This window comes from Sciurus carolinensis, chromosome 13 (genome assembly GCF_902686445.1).
Source record: "Sciurus carolinensis chromosome 13, mSciCar1.2, whole genome shotgun sequence".
Taxonomy (NCBI): Eukaryota; Metazoa; Chordata; class Mammalia; order Rodentia; family Sciuridae; genus Sciurus; species Sciurus carolinensis.
Genome location: NC_062225.1, coordinates 47574941 through 47594711, shown reverse-complemented (window position 1 = coordinate 47594711; position 19771 = coordinate 47574941). Strand labels below are relative to the sequence as shown.

At 34.8% G+C, this 19771-nt stretch overlaps 2 protein-coding genes across 3 annotated transcripts in view; both read right to left on the bottom strand.

Annotated features, from left to right (window-relative positions):
- Pnpt1 (polyribonucleotide nucleotidyltransferase 1) overlaps positions 1–19771 on the bottom strand; it is a 58154-nt gene that overhangs the window by 11145 nt on the left and 27238 nt on the right. For both annotated transcript variants that reach the window (XM_047522954.1, XM_047522955.1), the window contains exons 16-18: positions 19281–19347; positions 18945–19034; positions 5182–5235 (exon numbers count right to left, since the gene is read on the bottom strand). In XM_047522954.1, the coding sequence (XP_047378910.1) occupies positions 5182–5235; positions 18945–19034; positions 19281–19347 (211 nt within the window). The remainder of the gene's footprint in view (positions 1–5181; positions 5236–18944; positions 19035–19280; positions 19348–19771) is intronic.
- On the bottom strand, positions 15830–16828 carry LOC124963305 (ran-specific GTPase-activating protein-like). Its single transcript, XM_047522956.1, is given in 2 exon segments — positions 15830–16673; positions 16675–16828. Coding segments are annotated over 2 exon segments (621 nt in total). The 5' UTR covers positions 16705–16828; the 3' UTR covers positions 15830–16082.

Genomic DNA, 19771 nt, shown 5'->3' with positions numbered 1-19771 from the left:
CCATACTGCTTTCCAAAGTGGTTGCACCAATCTGCAGTCCTACCAACAATGTATTTTACCCACATCCTTGCCAACATTTATTGTTGCTTGTATTCTTGATAATTGCCATTGTGACTGGAGTGAACTGAAATCTTAGAGCAGTTTTAATTTGCATTTCTCTAATTGCAAGAGATGATGAAACTTTTTTCATATTTGTTGATCGACTATATTTCTTCTTCTGTGAAGTATCTGTTCAGTTTCTTAGCCCATTTATTGATTGGGTTATTTTTTTGGTGTTAAGTTTTTGAGTTCTTTATGTATGTTGGAGATTAGTGCTCTATCCGAGGTGCTTGTGGTAAAGATATTTTCCCATTCTGTAGGCTCTCTTTTCACATTATTGTTTCCTTTGCTGAGAAGAAGCTTTTTAGTTAGAATCCATCCCATTTATTACTTCTTGATTTTACTTCTTGAGCTTTAGAGGTCTTGTTAAGGAAGTCAGGTCCTAGGCTGAGATGATGAAGATTTGGGCCTATTTTTCTTCTATTAGGCACAGGGTCTCTGTTTTAATGCCTAAGTCTTTGATCCACAGAGAGCTGATTTTTGTGTAGGGTGAGAGATAGAGGTTTAATTTTATTTGTTACATATGGATTTACAGTTTTCCCAGCATCATTTGTTGAATAAGCTCTTTTCTCCAATGTATATTTTTGGCACCTTTGTCTAGTATGAGATAACTGTACTGATGTGGGTTTGTCTGTGTCTTCTATTTTGTACCATTGGACTACATGTCTATTTTGGTGCCAATACCATGCTGTTTTTGTTATTAATGCTCTGTAGTATAATTTAAGGTTTGGTAGTGCAATGCCTCCTGCTTCACTCTTCTGGCTAAGGATTGTCTTGGCTATTCTGGGTCTCTTATTTTTACAAATGAATTTCCTGATTGCTTTTCAATCTCTATGAAGAATGTTATTGGGATTTTAATAGGAATTGCACTGAATCCATATAACACTTTTGGTAGTATGGCCATTTTGACAATATTAATTCTGAATATCCAAGAGCATGGGGGATTTTTCCATCTTCTAAGGTCTTTTTCAATTTCTTTCTCCAGTGTTCTGTAGTTTTCATTGTAGAGGTATTTCACCTCTTTTGTTGGATTGATTCCCAAGTATTTTATTTTTGTTGAGACTATTGTGAATGAGGTAGTTTTCCTAATTTCTCTAGCGGAGGATTAATCGCTTATGTATAGAAATGCATTTGATTTATAGGTATTGAGTTTACATCCTGCTAATTTGCTGAATTCATTTATGAGTTCTAGAAGTTTTCTGGTGGAATATTTTGGATTTTCCAAATACAGAATCATGTGGTTGGCAAATAGTGATAGTTTGAGTTCTTCTTTACTTATTTGTATACTTTTAATTTCTTTCTTCAGTCTAATTCTCTGGTTAGAGTTTCAAAGACAATGCTGAATAGAAGTGGAGAAGGAGGGCATCCCTGTCTTGTTCATTTTTAGGGGGAAAGCTTTCCGTTTTTCTCCATTTGGAATGATTTTGGCCATGGGTTTAGTATAGTTAGCTTTTACAATGTTGAGGTATGTTCCTACTATCCCTAGTTTTTCTAGTGTTTTGAACATGAAGAGGTGCTGTACTTTGTCAAATGCTTTCTCTGCATCTATTGAGATAATCATGAGTTTGTCTTTAAGTCTATTGGTGTGATGTATTACATTTATTGATTTCTGTATGTTGAACCAACCCTGTGTTCCTGGGATGAACCCCACTTGATCGTGATGCACTATCTTTTTAATATATTTTTGTACGTGAGTTGCCAGAATTTTATTGAGAATTTTTGTGTATATATTCATGATGGATATTGGTCTGAAGTTTTTTTCCTTGATGTATCTTTGTCTGGTTTTGATATAAGGGTGATACTAGCCTCATAGAATGAGTTTGAAAGGGTTTCCTACTTTTCTATTTCATGGAATAATTTGAGGAGTATTGATGTTAAATCTTCTTTGAAGTTCTTGTAGAACTCAGCTGAGAATCCATCTGGTCCTGGGCTTTTCTTGGTTGGTAGGCTTTTGATGGTGTATTCTATTTCTTTGCTTGAAATTGGTCTGTTTTAAATTGTGTATACCTTCCTACATCAGATAATATGTCTCTAGAAATCTGTCAATGTCTTCAAGTTTTTCTATTTTATTTGAGTATAAATTTTCTAAGTACTTTCTAATTATCTTCTGCATTTCAGTAGTATCCGTTGTGATATTTCCTTTATCATCACAGATTTTAGTAATTTGAGTTTTCTCTCTCTTTCTTTGTTACTACACTGAAGGGTTTAACTGCCACTATAATGATCATGACTTAAATATTTACTTCCTTCCACCTAGCTCTCTTTGCCATGTCCTGGAGTTGTACAAAGTACCTCTTGAACATCTCTAGCCCATGTCCCCTACAGCACTATATATATTTTAATTCATTCAAAATTGAATCACTCTCAATAAATATTTTTCCTTTTGTATTCATCTTGGTTGAAAGTAACTATGACATTCATATACAATCAACAATTCTTCTTTCCTTATTTCTTATATTGTCAAGTCACAAATATCTGTTTATCTTTCAAAATTTTAAGAAAAACATCCTTTCCCTTAAATACTGAAGTATCTACTGGTATTCCTTTAATTCAAGTCCACATCATTTCTTCTTTTGGCAGCAATCTCCCTGCCTGGCTTTCCAGATTTTCTCTCCTTTCACTTCCTAGGCTGTCCTACCTCACCCCCCTAAGGCTATTATCTAAGTTAGGAATAGATAACTCAAAAGAAAAAAAGTTAAAAGGCAGATTCAAAATATGCCATTCCTTTACATAAAATATTTCGAGTTCTCCAATAATCTACTTTCAGGAGATTTTTACCCCCCACCTGTTGTGGTGGTGCTGGGGTAGAACCCAAGCACTCTACATTGAGTACATTTAGAAACATACTATATGGCTTCATACCATTGCACAGGCTGTTTCTTTCATGTGAAATACAGGCCCTGATCCTAGTATGCCTGGTGGTAATCTAACCACTCAATCTTTAATACCAGATGAAACGTAGTGGTTTCTCTGAGCCAATTACCTTCGACCTAGACCATTATTCATCCCCTATGTGTCCTGTACACATCTGTATTATCTCTTTAATTTGCTAATATCTTTTCATCTTTGTTTTGTACCTCTAAGCTTATATTTATTTATTTATTTTTTAGTGGGCACTACATGTATCCCTGGGGTACAGTGTCTGACTTAAGAGTCTGGGAAGCACTCATGTATTTGAACTGAACTGCATATTGTTGCTTGGCCCTTCTAATAGCACTTGACATTTATTCTTGTCAAATTAATTTCTTTATATTTTTCATCCTATTAAAAATTTTTAGAGATAATATTATCTATCAGTATCCTTTTTAATGGCAGGCCAGTGCCACTAAAAGGGACAGGATTCAGGATAGAATAAAGTATTCCATGTGAGACCCCCCTCTCCAACCCGTTGACCAGATTAACTCTTCAACCAGTCATGGATGGCACACTTACCATTTGGTCTAAATTTCTGCATCACTTACACAGACATCATAAAATTGAGGAGATGGACTTTAGCTAGCTATACTGCATCAACAGCATCATCCTCCCCACTTTAGATCTAGTTAGCTTTTTCAGAAATAAAAAGTGAATTTATTAGGGCATTATTTATTTTTGGTGAATCTCTTCTGGTTCCTTCTTGCTATAGTCCCCTTCTTTCCTAAAATATTTATAAACTACTCTTTCCATTAACTATTTAAAAGGGTCAAGGTCAAGTTCACTGGGTTACACTTTATAGAAAACATTTTTCTCTTCTAAAATTAAAAACATTTTCTGTTCTTGGTATAAAACTCAACTCCATGGTTTCTCAAAGACTACCAATGTGATTTAATAATCTCATCCCTTAGTTCTTATCGTTACATAACTGTCAATATGGGTTTTTCTTTAGACCAAAAGATCTGAACTACAGCTCGAACACAGAGGTTCTATCACTGAGCTACATTCCTAGTCCTTTTTTAAACTGAGACATGGTTGGTTGCCAAAACTGGTCTCAAATTTGTGATCCCTGTGCCTTAGCTTCCAGAGCAGCGAGGATTACAGATGTATGCCACCATCCCAGTATGATGTCTCTTATTTCATCTTTTGATTAACCTTTTTCAGCACTTTTTCTATTTTCCAATATAAGCTCCATAAGAACAAGGGCTATTTTATTAACAACCATGTCCCAAAAGCTTAGATAAGTGCTTGGCTCACAGGCAGCACAGAGATTTGTTAAATGAATATAAGAAGATGAAAACCAGTAGCAGCATTTTACCACCCATCTTGTATATTATATTTTCCTCCACTGAACACAACTGGAAAAAATTCCTTAAGCAATTTTTCCTTTGTTTAGCCTGATACGTTTTAATTTTTCTGAAATATTACTATTGTTATAGCCACACTTATTTCATTTCACCTTTGGTTGTCTTCCTTTCCACCTTTCATATATATATACTGTACATGTGTGAAATTATCAGAGAATTCCTTGTGTGACCTCTTTAGTGTTTAGGTTCCTTTCCTTCTTCTTTTTTCCAGTACTGGTAACTGAAGTCAGGACCTTGTGCATACTAGGCAAGTGCTCTACCACTGAGCTATATACATCTCCAGCCCCCCTTTCTTCCTAAATAACATCATTGTACTGTTTAGAGAACTGGTGACTGGTTTTGAGAGCCAGGTGTGTCAGACCCAGGGTTAACCATTTGTAGTCTATCTTCCTAAAATTCTTTGTACACTTTAAGACTAGCACTGTTCTTTGTCACTTATATAAATCAACTCAACGATTACATGTTGACTTTCTCTAAAGGGTCCTAATCCTTTCTGTTACTAATCAAAACTTCTCTGGTGATTGGAATAAATTCTGGGGCTCTACCTTTTGGAAGGTGAGAAAATTGCCTGGGTCACTAGGGCAAGTAATTTTCAGTGTACTACTTTTATCTAAAAATAAGAATTCCAAGAAATACCTGGATATTTGAAGGATTACTTTTGCAATTATCTTACCTTTGGTCTGGCTTGGTAATCTATCATCTGACTTCAGCTCTTACTAAAATTCAGTTTTAAAGAAATCTCATATTTTTTACTCATCAAACTATATACAAAGTAGTAGCAATTTGAGACACAATCTTTTACCTGCATCCATCAATGCCAAACTTCCACCACATGCAGATGCCATAGATGATGAACCTATCAAAAGAAAAAGACTTGCTTTATAACATACTAATTTTTTAAAAATGCAGAATATTATTACATCAATAATTTCTTTTTCTTTTCTTGGTGTTATGGTACTGAGAATTGAACCTCAGAGGCGCTTAACCAGTGAACCAAATTCCAAGTCCTTTTTGAGACACAGACTCACTAAGGCTGGTCTTAACTTGTGATCCTCCTGCCTCAGTCTCTTGTTTTAAAATTTTATTTGTTCTACTTAGTTGTACATGACAGTAGAATGCATTTATACATTTTGATAAATCATACATAAATGATAAATCATACATAACCTAGACACTAAAGAGGTCACACATATTTCTCATTTTTCTGATTATACATATTGCAGGATCACAACGGTCATGCAGTCATACATGCCCATGAAGTAATAATGTCTGTTTCACTCTATTATCATTTCTTCCCCCATACCCCTTCCCCTCTCTTCACTTCCCTCTACCTAATATAAAGTAACCGTGTTCTTCCCTATCCACCCCCACACCCATTATGAATTAGCTTCCTCATATCAGAGAAGACATTTGGCTTTTGTTTTTTGGGTTTGGCTTATTTTACATAGCATGATATTCTCTAACTCCATCCATTTACAAACAAATGCCAGAATTTCATTCTTCTTTAAAGCTGAGTAATATTCCATTGAGTACACACACACACACACACACACACACACACACACACCACATTTTTTTAATCCATTCATCTGTTGAAGAGCATCTAGGTTGGCTCCATAGTTTATCCATTGTGAATTGAGCTGCTATAAACATTGATGTGGCTGTGTCACTGTAGTGTGTTGATTTTAAGTTCTTTGGGTATAAACAGAGGAGTGGGATAAATGGGTCAGATAGTGGTTCCATTCCAAGTTTTCTGAGGAATCTCCATACTGCCTTCCAAAGTGGTTGCACCAATCTGTAATCCCACCAGCAATGAATGAGTGTACCTTTTCCCTCACATCCTCACCAACATTTATTGTTGCCTGTATTCTGGATAACTGCCATTCTGATTGGAGTGAGAAGAAATCTTACAAGTAGTTTTGATTTGCATTTCTCTAATTGCTAGAGATGTTGAACTTTTCTTCATATATTTGTTGATTGATTGTATATCTTCCGTGAAGTGTCTGTTCAGTTCCTTAGTCCATTCACTGATTGGGTTATTTGTTTTTTTGGTGTTATTTGAGTTCTTTATATATCGTAGAACTTAATGCTTTATCTGAGGTGCATATGGTAAAGATTTTATCCAAAATCTGTAGGCTCTTCATATTATTATTATTATTTTGCTGAAAAGAAGTTTTTTAGTTTGAGTCCATCCCACTTACTGATTCTTGATTTAACTTCTTGCACTTTAGGGATCTTGTTAAGGAAGTCAGGTCCTAGGTCGACATGGTGACTATTTTGGACCTACCTTTTCTTCCAGAAGTTGCAGGGTCTCTGTGTTAGTACCTAAGTTTTTGATCCACAGTGAGTTGATTTTTGTGCAGGGTGAAAGATAAGGGTTTAATTTCATTTTGTTACATGTGGCTTTCCATTTTTTCCAGCACCATTTGTTGAACAAGTTATCATTTCTCCAGAGAACATTTTGGCACCTTTGTCTGAAGTATGAGATACCTGTATTTATATGGGTTTGTCTCTGTGTCTTCTATTCTGTATCATTGGTCTACATGTCTTTTTTTTTTATTATTTTATTACATGTCTGTTTTGGTGTCAATATCATGCTGTTTTTATTACTATAGCTCTGTAGTATAGTTTGAGGTCTAGTATTGTGATGCCTCCTGCTTCACTTTTCTTGATAAGGATTGTCTTGGCTATTCTGGGTCTCTTATTTTTCCAAATGAATTTCCTGATTGCTTTTTCTATTTCTATGAAGAATGTCATTGGGATTTTAATAGGAATTGTATTAAATTTGTATAATACTTTTGGTAGTATGGCCATTTTGACAATATTAATTCTGCCTATCCAAGAGCATGAGAGGTCTTTCCTATCTTTTAAGGTCTTTTTCAACTTCTTTTTTTAGTGTTCTATAGTTTTCATTGTAAAGGTATTTCACCTGTTTTGTTAGATTGATTCCAAGTATTTTATTTTTTTTTGAGGCCATTGTGAATTGGATAGTGTTCTTTATTTTTTTCAGTGGATTCATCACTGATGTATAGGAATGCGTTTGATTTATGGGTATTGATTTTATAGTCTGCTACTTTGCTGAAATAATTTATTAATTCTAGAAGTTTTTTGGTGGAATTTTTTTGGATCTTTCAAATACAGAATCATATCATTGGCAAACAGTGATAGTTACAGTTCTTCTTTACCTATTTGTATACCTTTAATTTCTTTCTCCTGTCTATTCTCTGGTTAGAGTTTCAAGGACAATGTTGAATAAAAGTGGTGAAAGAGGGCATCCTTGTCTTATTTCAGTTTTTGTAAGGAATACTTTCAAGTTTTCTCCATTTAGAATTATGTTAGGTTTAGCATATAAGGCTTTTTTGCTATTGATGTATGTTCCTACTATTCCTAGGTTTTCTAGTGTTTTGAACATGAAGGGGTACAGTATTTTGTCAAATGCTTTTTCTGCATCTATTGAGATGATCATATGATTTTTGCTTTTAACTCTATTGATGAATTATGTTTATTGATTTGTGTATATTCAACCAACCCTGCATTCATGGGATCAACCCCACTTGATCATGGTGCACTATCTTTTTAATATGTTTTAATATGTCATCAGGGATGAACATAAAAAACTGAAGTTTTCTTTCCTTAATGTGTCTTTGTCTGGTTTTGGTATAAGGGTGATATTAGCCTCAAAGAATGAGTTTGGAAGCGTTCCCTCCTTTTCCATTTCATGGAATAATTTGAGGAGTATTGGTGTTAAATCTTCTTTGAAGGTCTTGTGGAACTTGGCTTAGAATTCATCTGGTCCTGGGCTTTTCTTAACTGGTAGGCTTTCAATCGAATTTTCTACTTCATAACTTGTTCTGTTTAAATTGCACATGACCTCCTGATTCAATTTAGGTAGGTCATAAGTCTCCAGAAATTTGTCAATGTCTTTAATATTTTCTATTTTATCGAGTAGAAATTTTCATAAGTTTCTAATTATCTTCTGTGTTTCGGTTGTGTCCATTATGAAATTTCCTTTTTCATCACATATTTTAGTAATTTGAGATTTCACTTTTTCTCTTTGTTAGCATGGCTAGGCGTTTATCAATTTTATTGATTTTTTTCAAATAACCAACTTTTTGTTTTGTCACTTTTGTCAATTGTTTCTTTTGTTTCAATTTCATTGATTTCAGCTCTGATTTTAATTATTTCCTGTCTTCTACTGTTTTTGGTGTTGATCTGTTCTCTTTTTCTAGGGCTTTGAAATGTAATGTTAGGTCATTTATTTGTTGCCTTTTTATTCTTTTAATAAAGGAGTTCAATGCAATGAACTTTCCTTGTAGAACTGCCTTCACAGTGTCCCAGAGATTCTGGAATGTTATATCTGTATTCTCATTTACCTCTAAATATTTCTTCATTTCATCCTTAATTACCTCTAGTATCCATTCATCATTCAATAGTGTATTATTTAGTCTCCATATGTTAAGAGTAGTTTCCACTTTTTATTATCTTTGATTTCTAATTCCATTATGATCTAATAGAATGCAGGATAGTATCTCCATTTTTTTATATTTACTAAGAGTTGCTTTGTGGCATAAGATATGGTCTATTTTAGGGAAGGATCCATGTGCTGCCGAGAAAAAAGTATATTCTCTCGTTGATGGATGAAACAGTCTATATATGTCTGTTAAGTCTAAATTATTGATTGTATTATTTAGTACTATAGTTTCTTTATTTAGTTTTTGTTTAGAAGATCTGTCCAGTAGTGAAGAGGTGGGTTAAAATCAGTTTTGTCAAGGTCTATTTGATTCTTGAAATTATTATTGTGTTGTGGTCTATTTAATTCTTGAAATTGAGAAGGGTTTGACTTACGTAGATGATCCATTGTTTGGAGCATAAATATTTACAATCATTATGTCTTGCTGCAGTATAATTCCCTTCAATAGAATGAAATGACCTTCTTTGTCCCTTCTGATTAACTTTGGCTTGATGTCCACTTTATCTGATATAAGGATGGAAACCCCTGTAATTCATATGAGTGATATGTTTTTTCCCATCCCTTCACCTTCAGTCTGTGGGTGTCTTTGCCTATGAGGTGAGTCTCTTGAAGAAAGCATATTGTTGGGTGTTACTTTTTAATCCAATCTGCAAGTCTATGTCTTTTGATTGAAAAGTTTAGTCCATTAATATTCAAGGTTATTTCTGAGATATGACTTGTGGTTCCTGATCATTTTGGTTATTTCCGGCTTTTAATTTGATTTAGTTTCTCTTTTGATTATTCCTTTAGTGTAGAGTTCCTCCCTTCACTGGTTTTCACTTTTTTTTTTTTTTCACTTCATCCTCATGGAATAATTTGCTGAGAATGTTCTCTAGTGCAGGCTTTCTAATTGTGAATTCTTTTAACTTTTGCTCATCATGGAAGGTTTTTATTTCATCTTCAAATCTGAAATAATTTTGCTGGATATTCTTGGTTGGCACCCATTTTGTTTCAGAACTTGAAATATGTTGTTCCATGACGTCCTAGTTTTTAGGGTCTCGGTTGAGAAATCAGTTGAGATCTGAATTGGTTTTCCCCTATAGGTAATTTGCTTTTCTTCTCTCATGGTCTTTAAGATTTTATCCTTATTCTGTAATTTAGTTATTGTCATGGTAATGTGTCTTGGTGTGGGCCTGCTGAAGTTTTGTACATTTGGGTTCCTATAAGCCTCCTATATTTGATTTTCCATTTCATCCTTTAGGTTTGGGAAATTTTCTGATATTGTCATTGAAAAGATTGTGCATTCCTTTGGTTTGTATCTTTGCTTCTTCTTCTATCCTGATAACTCTTAAAGTTGGCCTTTTCATGTTATCCCATAATTCTTAGAAGTGCATGGATTCGTACCATCTTATTTGCATGTTCAGCTTTATTTTCAATATTAAATATTTTGTCTTCATTATCTGAGGTTCTGTCTTCCAAATGGTCAAGTCTGTTGGCAATGCTTTCCATTGAATTCATAATGTGGTTTATTGATTCCTTCATTTCGAGGATTTCTGCTTTTTCTCCCCCACAATCTCTAAATCTTTATTGAAGTGACCCTTCAATTCCTGTATTTTCTCTTTTATTTCACTCTTTATACCATCCTTTACTTTGCATAATGTACATTCTGAATTCCTTCTTGGACATGTCTTCTATTGTGTTGTCAGTGACTTCTCTTATTGGGGCATCTTGGTTTGTTTAACTATGTACATTCTGAACTCCTTCTTGGACATGTCTTCTATTGTGTTGTCAGTGACTTCTCTTATTGGGGCATCTTGGTTTGTTTGTGGCATTTTGTTCCCTCATTTTTCCATGTTGCTTGTGTGTTTTCCCATCTAGTTGTACTGCCTCAGCCTCTTGAGTGGCTGAAATTATAGGTATGCAACACTGTGCCTAGCAATAATTTCTTTATAAATATTTAATAGACTTTTCTTCCTACTTTTTTTTTTTTGTTGTTTTGAGTATCAGGAGTTGAACCCAAGAACACAACCTTTGAGCAACATTCCAGATCCAAATTTTTTTTATAAAAAAAAAAATTTCTTATTTTGAGACAAGGTCTTACTAAGTTGCTTAGGGTCTAAGTTGCTGAGGTTGGCTTTGAACTCACCATCCTCCTGTCTTAGTGTCCCAAGTCGCTGGGATTACAGGCATGTAGCACTGTGCCTGGCTTCTTCTTACTTTTTAGAAGCAGTTAAAATCATGTTCTCGATGCCCCCTCCACTGCAGACACACTCCGGACACGGAGCCTGCCTGCTACTCCCGCGCAGACTCTGCGTGCCCTCGCTGAGGTTCCCCAGCTACTTTGGAGGCTGGTGCAGGCATTTTGAATTATTCCTGAGGGCGTGGCCACCATCATTTGAAGGGCAGCTCCCTTCCTGAGACATCTACAGGAGACTGGAGGCCCTTTGACAGGTACCTCTATTTACTCACTTACATCCTACACCCTTCCCATCCTCCTCATCCATAACTAGAAATACTATAAATAATAATTGAAGTCATCCTGTTTATTACAATAATGTTAAAGTCTTTATAGGGGCTATCTGGTTCAGGGCTGCATTTCCTCTGTATTGGGTGCTACTAATACTGATCTCCCTTTCAAAGGAGAGGTATTGGAAAACTGCAGGGTCATAATAAGCCTGCAGGGGCAAAACTTCAGTACCTCAGATCTTCACTGCCAGAGGGGAATATACAGAAACAATATGAAAAAACGGGAAGAAATGGTCCCTAAGAAACCAAGATGCTATTGATAGATTCCAATGACAGCATGGCAGTAGAAATGACAGAAAAAGAGTTTAGAACCTGCATAATTAAAATGATCTATGAAGCAAAGATGAGATAAGAGAGCAAATGCAGGCAATGCATGATCATTCCAATAAACAGTTAAAAGAGCAAATACAGGAAGCAAAATAACTTCAATAAAGAGATAGACATCCTGAAAAAAAAAAAATCCAAACAGAAATACTTGAAATGAAAGAAACAATAAAGCAAATTAAAAACTCAATAGAAAGCATCACCAACAGAATAGATCTCATGGAAGACAGAATCTCAGACAATGAAGACAAAATATTTCACCTTGAAAATAAAGTTGAACAAACTGAGAAGATGTTAAGAAATCATGAACGGACCCTCCAAGAATTATGGGATATCATGAAAAGATCAAATTTAAGAATTATTGGGATTGAGGAAGGCACAGAGATACAAACCAAAGGAATGAACAACCTGTTCAATGAAATAATATCAGAAAATTTCCCAAACCTGAAAAATTAAATGGAAAATCAAATATAAGAGGCTTACAGAATACCAGGTGCACAAAATTACAACAGAGCCACATCAAGGTACATTATAATGAAAATACCTCACATACAGGACAAAGAGCATTTTAAAGGCTGCAAAAGAAAAGCATGAGATTACTTATAAGGGGAAACCAATATGTATATCAGCAGATTTCTCAGCCCAGACTCTAAAAGTAAGAAGGGCTTTATTTCAAGCTCTGAAAGAGCACAGATGCCAACCAAGAATCCTATACCCAACAAAACTAATGTTCAGATTTGACAATAAAATAATATCTTTCCATGATAAACAAAAGTTAAAAGAATTTACATATAGAAAGCCTGCACTACAGAACATTCTCAGCAAAGTATTTCATGAGGAGGAAGTGAAAAAGAACAATACAAGTCAGCAAAGTGAGGAACTACCCTAAAGGAAAAGCCAATCGAAGGAGAAAGCAAATCAAGTTAAAAATCAAAAATAAGCAAAATGACCAGGAATACAAATCATATCATAATAATAATACTGAATGTTAATGGCCTAAATTCAATAATCAAAAGACACAGATTGGCAGATTGGATTAAAAAGAAAGACCTAAAAATATGCTGCCTTCAAGAGACTCATCTCATAGAAAAAGACATCCACAGACTAAAGGTGAAAGGATGGGGAAAAACATACCATGCACATGGACCCAGTAAAAAAGCAGGGGTCTCCATCCTCATATCAGATAAAGTGGACTTCAAACCTAAGTTAGTCAGAAGGGATAAAGAAGGACATTTCATACTGCTTAAGGGAAGCATAAACCAGCAAGACATAATGATTTTAAATATTTATGCCCCAAACAATGAAGCATCTATGTACATCAGACAAACCCTTCTCAATTTTAAGAATGAAATAGATCAAAACACAATAATAGTAGGGGACTTTAACACACCACTTTCACCACTAGATAGATCCTCCAAACAAAAACTGAACAAAGAAACTATAGAACTAATACAATCAATGATACAATCAATGATATAGACTTTTGGAAATGTATAGAGTATTTAATCCATCATCGAGCGAATATACTTTCTTCTCAGCAGTTCATGGATCCTTCTCCAAAATAGACCATATGCTATGCCACAAAGAAGCCATTAGTAAATACAAAAAAATTGAGACACTACCTTGTATCCTATCAGACCATAATGGAATGCAATTAGAAATCAACAATAAAATAACAAAAACTACTCCTGGAGACTAAATAATATGCTATTGAATGATGCAATGATAACAGAAGACATCAGGGAAGAAATAAAAAAATTCTTAGAGGTAAATGAGAACAACAACACAACATCAAAATCTCTGGGACACTCTGAAAGCAATACTAAGAGGAAAGTTCATTGCATTGAGCTCATACATTTAACAAATTAAAAAATCAACAAATAAATGACCTCACATTACATCTCAAAGCCCTAGAAAAAGAATAAATCAACACCAAAAATAGTAGAAGACAGGAAATAATTAAAATCAGAGTTGAAATCAATGAAATTGAAACAAGAGAAACAATTCAAAAAATTGACAAAACAAAAAGTTGGTTCTTTGAAAAATAAACAAAATTGATAAACCCTTATCCACACTAATGAAGGGAAGGAAAGAGAAAACTCAAATAACTAGAATTCATGATGAAAAAGGAGAGATCACAACAGATACCATTGAAATACATAACATAATTAGATGTTACTTTGAAAAATCTATATATTCCAACAAAACAGAAAATATTGAAGACACTGTCAAATTTTTAGAGACATATGATCCTCCCAAACTGAATCAGGAAGACATACACAATTTAAACAGATCAATTTCAAGCACGGAAATAGAAGAAGCCATCAAAAGTCTACCAACCAAGAAACGCCAAGGACCAGATGGATCCTCAGCTGAATTCTATAAGACCTTTAAAGAAGAACTGATACCAATACTCCTCAAAGTATTTCAGGAAATAGAAAAGGAGGGAACCCTTCCAAACTCATTCTATGAGGCTAGTATCACTCTGATACCAAAATCAGACAAAGATTCATCAAGGAAAGAAAACTTTAGACCAATATCCCTGATGAACATAGATGCAAAAATCCATAACAAAATACTGGCAAATCGCATACAAAAATATGTTAAAAAGACAGTGCACCATGATCAGATGGGGTTTATCCCAGGGATGCAAGATCGGTTCAATAAATGTAATTCATCACATCAATAGACTTAATGTTAAGATCATATGATTTCGGAGAAAGCATTTGATAAAATACAGCACCCCTTCATGCTTAAAACACTAAAAAAAATATGAATAGTAGGAACATAACTCAATATTGTAAAGGCTGTCTATACTAAGCCCACAGCCATCATTCTAAATGGAGAAAAACTGAAAGCATTCCCTCTAAAAACTGGAACAAGACAGGGATGCCCTCTTTCATCACTTCTATTCAACATCATCCTTGAAACACTAGCCAGAGCAGACAGACCAAAGAAATTAAAGGCACACAAATAGGAAAAGAAGATCTCAAGTTGTCACTATTTGCTGATGACATGATTCTATAAAGGATCCAAAAAAACACCACTAGAAAACTTCTAGAACTAATAAATGAATTCAGCAAAGTAGCAGGATATAAAATTAATATGCATAAATCTAATGCATTTCTATTCATAAGTGATGAATCCTCTGAAAGAGAAATTAGGAAAACCACTCTATTCACAATAGCTTCAAAAAAAATAAAATACTTGGGAATCAATCTAACAAAAGAGGTAAGAGACCTCTACAATGAAAACTACAGAACATTAAAAAAAGAAATTGAAGAAGACCTTAGAAGATGGAAAGATCTCCCATGTTCTTGGATAGGCAGAATTAACATTGTCAAAATGGCCATTCTACCAAAGACACTATACAGATTCAATGAAATTCCAATTAAAATTCCAATGACATTCCTCATAGAAATAGAGAAAGCAATCATCTGGAAGACTAAGAGGACTTGAATAGCCAAAACAATCCTGAGCAGAAAAAGTGAAGCAGGAGGTATCATAATACCAGACCTTAAACTATAGTACAGCGCAATAGTAACAAAAACGGCATGGTATTAGTACCAAAATAGACAGGCAGACGAATGGTACAGGATAGAAGACACAGAGATGAACCCACGTAAATATAGTCATACTAGACAAAGGTGCCAAAAACATACAATAGAGAAAAGATAGCCTGTTCAACAAATGGTGCTGGCAAAACTGGAAATTCATATGCAGTAAAATGGAATGAAACCCCTAACTCACCCTGCACAAAACTCAACTCAAAATGGGTCAAGAACTTTGGAATTAGACCTGAGAACCTTCATCAAATAGAAGAAAAAGTAGGCCAGTATCTTCATCATGTTGGTTTAGGATCAGACTTCCTTAACAAGACTCCCAAACCACAAGACATCAAAGCAAGAATTGATAAATGGGATGGACTCAAACTAAAAAGCTTTTTCTTAGCAAAGGATACAATTAATAATGTGAAAAAAGAGCCTACAGAGTGGAAGAAAATCTTTTCCATGTGCACTTCACATAGAGCACTTATCTCCAAAATTTATAAAGAACTTATAAATCTTTACACCAAAAATACAAAGAACCCAATAAATAAATGGGCCAAGGAACTAGACACTTTTTTTTTTTCCAGGTTTCAAATGCATTTTTTATTCACTATTTTTGATGACTATAAGTGTTTACACTATGGAAAAGAAAGTTAGCACAGTACATTTTCATGGGGAATGGATTTTCTCAAGTCATCTTCAATAGGGTAAAAAGAAAAAAACCTGAATGTTGGAATTCAGTTCTTTATATAAAGTCCCTTATTAAAACATAACAGAATAAAAATAAACCCAAAAGGAGGGGCAGGGCAAAATTAAAAAAGAAAAAGAAGAAAAAGGAAAAGAAATTAAGACGATTCATTGCTTCTCCCATTTCTCCCCGGTCTCCTCTCCAAGCTCCTTGTTCCCCTCCTTCACAGAAAGAGCTTCCAGCTTTTCAGTCACTTTTTCAGCATTATCATTTTTGCCCAGTCCTTTCTTTTCTCTCTCTTCAATCGCTTTCTTGCATTCTTCAAACTTTGTTTTGAATTTTTGTGCATTCTCAGCATTTAGGAAGCGGATGGCAAGCAGCTCCGGCTTAGGGTACTCATCAGCAAAGTCAGCATGGGTGTTCCAAACCCAGGCACGGTCACTGCCGGCATTTGGCTTCAGTTCCATCGTTGGCGTGATATAGCAGTTGGCGCATATCTTCAGGGTCTTATCCCTCCTCATGAGAAGGCGTATGGTCCCTTTCTCCTTATGTTTCAGGAGCTTGACATCGCCGGTGCCTCGTTCCTTCCACTCTGGAAGATCATTCTCTGAAGCAAATCGAAAAAGCTTTGCTTGCATCTTAAAAAGTTCCTCTTCATCTTCCTCCAGCGTTTTAATTTCTTGCTCAGGGAGCGAAACTATCGGCTTGAACTGGGGGTCATGGTTGGACTCATCTGCATTCTCAGTAGAGGTATCCAAGGTCCTGATGAGGGTCAATGGCAGCCGCCATGGGGACGCGGCGGCGGCAGCTCGGCTGGTTCGGTCCTCGCTGACTCCGCGGCCTCTAGGCGGCTAGTCGCAGCTTCTTTCCTCCGCGTCTGGCGCAGGCGCCTCCCTCCTGCCCGCTCTTCCCTCCGCCCTGCGACGGAACCCCGACCCCTGACCCCTGCGGCGGGAAACGCGCCGCGATTCAAAACCAGTGCCTGGACAGACACTTTACAGAAGAAGACACACAGGCGATTAATAAATATATGAAAAAGTATTCAATATCTCTAGTAATTAGAAAAATGTAAATTAAAGCAACTCTAAGATTTTACCTTACTCCAATTAGAATGGCTATTATCAAGAACATAAATAATAATAGATGTTGGTGTGGATGTGGGGAAAAAGGCACACTTTTACATTGCTGGTGGAGTTCCAAATTGGTGCAGCCACTATGGAAAGCAGTGTGGAGAATCCTAAGAAAACTTGGAATGGACCCACCTTTTGACCCAGTTATTCCACTCCTTGGTTTACACCCAAAGGACTTAAAAGTAGCATACTATAGTAATGCAGCCACATCAATGTTTATAGCAGCTCAATTCACAATAGCTAAATTATGGAACTAACCTAGATGCCCTTCAATAGATGAATGGATAAAGAAACTGTGGTATATATACGCAATGGAATATTATTCAGCCATAAAGAATAATATTATGGCATTTGCAAATAAATGGATGGAATTGGAGAATATCATGCTAAGTGAAGTAAGTTAATCCCAAAAAACCAAAGGCCAAATGTTTTCCCTGATAAGTGGAAGATGATATATAATGGGGGTGAGAAGGGTGGGGAGTGAGAGAAGAATGGAGGAACTTTAGATTATGTAGAAGGAAATGAGGGGGGGGGTTTATGAAAAACTGTGGAAGGAGACAGACATCATTACCCTATATACATGTATGATTACAGGAATGGTATGAATCTACATTGTATACAACCACAGAAATGAAATACAAAGAATCAAAATGTAGTCTGTAAAACATAAATAAATAAATAATTTTTAAAAAAATCAAGTTCTCAGGCTGGTGTTGTAGCTCAGTGGTAGCCTAGCATGTGTGAGGCACTGGGTTCGATTCTCAATAGTTCAATAAAGGTTCAACAAATTAAAAAAAAATCAAGTTCTCTTAAGCCACAAACTATACATGATTAAAATATAGTGGCTATTAGCCACATATGGCTGCTTAAATTTAAATTAATTGAAATAAATTTAGTTCCTCAACTGGATAAAACAGGATTCCCATTATCACAAAGAGTTCTATTATACAGTATTGCTATAGAGATTCTGATATTAGAAACCTCCCAGAAAGACTAGCAACACCTCTTTTGTTGCCTTCATCAGAAGGAAAAGTTAAAGGTCTCTAGGGCTGTCATTGGGCAATAAGCTCAGTCATAGTTAGTAGTATTTACTTCAAATTCTGAACTTACCTTTGGTGCTTTCCTTTTATAATTGTGATCATCTGATATATGTCTATTACATCTTCCAGGTCCTTTTTGCCTTCAATGACTACACCTAGTTTGAACCATGGACTGTTTTTTTTTTTTTTTTTTTAACTTAGATTTGACCTTTTTGCCAAATTTCCCATGTAGTACCACTTGTTATTCACTTATGATATGTGACAAGCGTCTCTTGTCTAATGGATCGCTTTATTTTGGCCCCTTCTCTTTCTGAGCTGGTCTTGTTTTATGGCTTTTTTTTTTTTTTTTGCTAGTCCATCTAAGAACTTTTTTAAAAATTAATTTTTAAACTTTTTTGTTCTAATTAGTTGTACATGACAATAGAATGCATTTATACATTTTGATAGATCATACATGAAGTATAATATCTCATTTTTCTGATTATATAAATTATAGGATCACATAGGTTATGTAATGATATATGTACATGAGGTAATAATGTCTATTTCACTCTAATACCATTCCTAACCCAATTTGTTCTATGGTTTGTTTGTCAAAAATAAACAAGTAAGCCAAATTGAATCTATTATAACAGCTACAAAAAGAAAAATACTTGTATTATACTGATTTCCAAATAATTTATTAGCTAAGAACTTAGACTCAAAACAAAGAACAGACTCAAGTTTATGATTAACCAAGCACAATTTTTCATACAATAGGTTTGGGCCCTATAGTAATAAACTTGTAACATTACTTTTTAAAAGTTAAGAATATAACAGGGAATCCATTTTTTTCCACTAGGGAAGAAATAATACATACCATTCGACTCTAGGACTTCAGATGTGACTCTTATGGTAAAAGGAAAATCTTTGGGAATAACAGGATACAAAGCTTTCTCAGCAAGAGCACCTAAGTTAAAATAGAAAACAGTAAGTAAAAAATATATTAAAAACAATAGGGGGATGAGGGTATGGCTCAGTGGTAAAGTGCTTGCCTAGCATGTGTGAGGCACTGGGTTTTATTCTCAGCACCACATATAAATAAATAAATAAAATAAAGGTCCATTGACTACTAAAAAAATTTTTTAAAAAATAGGCAAAAGTGTACTATAAGTCTCTGTAAGAACACAATGTAAGTTTATAGATTTGTACTCACCATGCCCAAGTTCTCTTCTATTTATGCCAGTTACTTTGCCTATTTCATTAGTTGCATAAGGAGGAAACTTCAAAGAAAACACACATACACAACCAACATGGAGAGTTGCCCAAGATATATTATCAAATGAATAAAACAAATGACAAAACAGTAAAATCTCATTTTTGTATTTACAAAAGTAGATGCATTTATGCCAGAACATATCTGGCATAAATCTAAAATAAACACCATATTGCTAAAAGTAGCTATTTTTAGTGTGTAATATATGTGCTGGGAAGTGAATGATTATAGAGATAGACAACATACATTTCCATAATGTTTACTACTAACACTAACAAAGTATCTTTTGTAATCACAATATATATATATATTTAGAAAGAAGTACACACTGAGGAAATAAATATTTTGATAAGGGTTTTATCTTAGAAGTTATAAACTGTTTTTGTTTTGATAGATATGTTACCTGCAAGGATGTGAATTAGTAAATCATT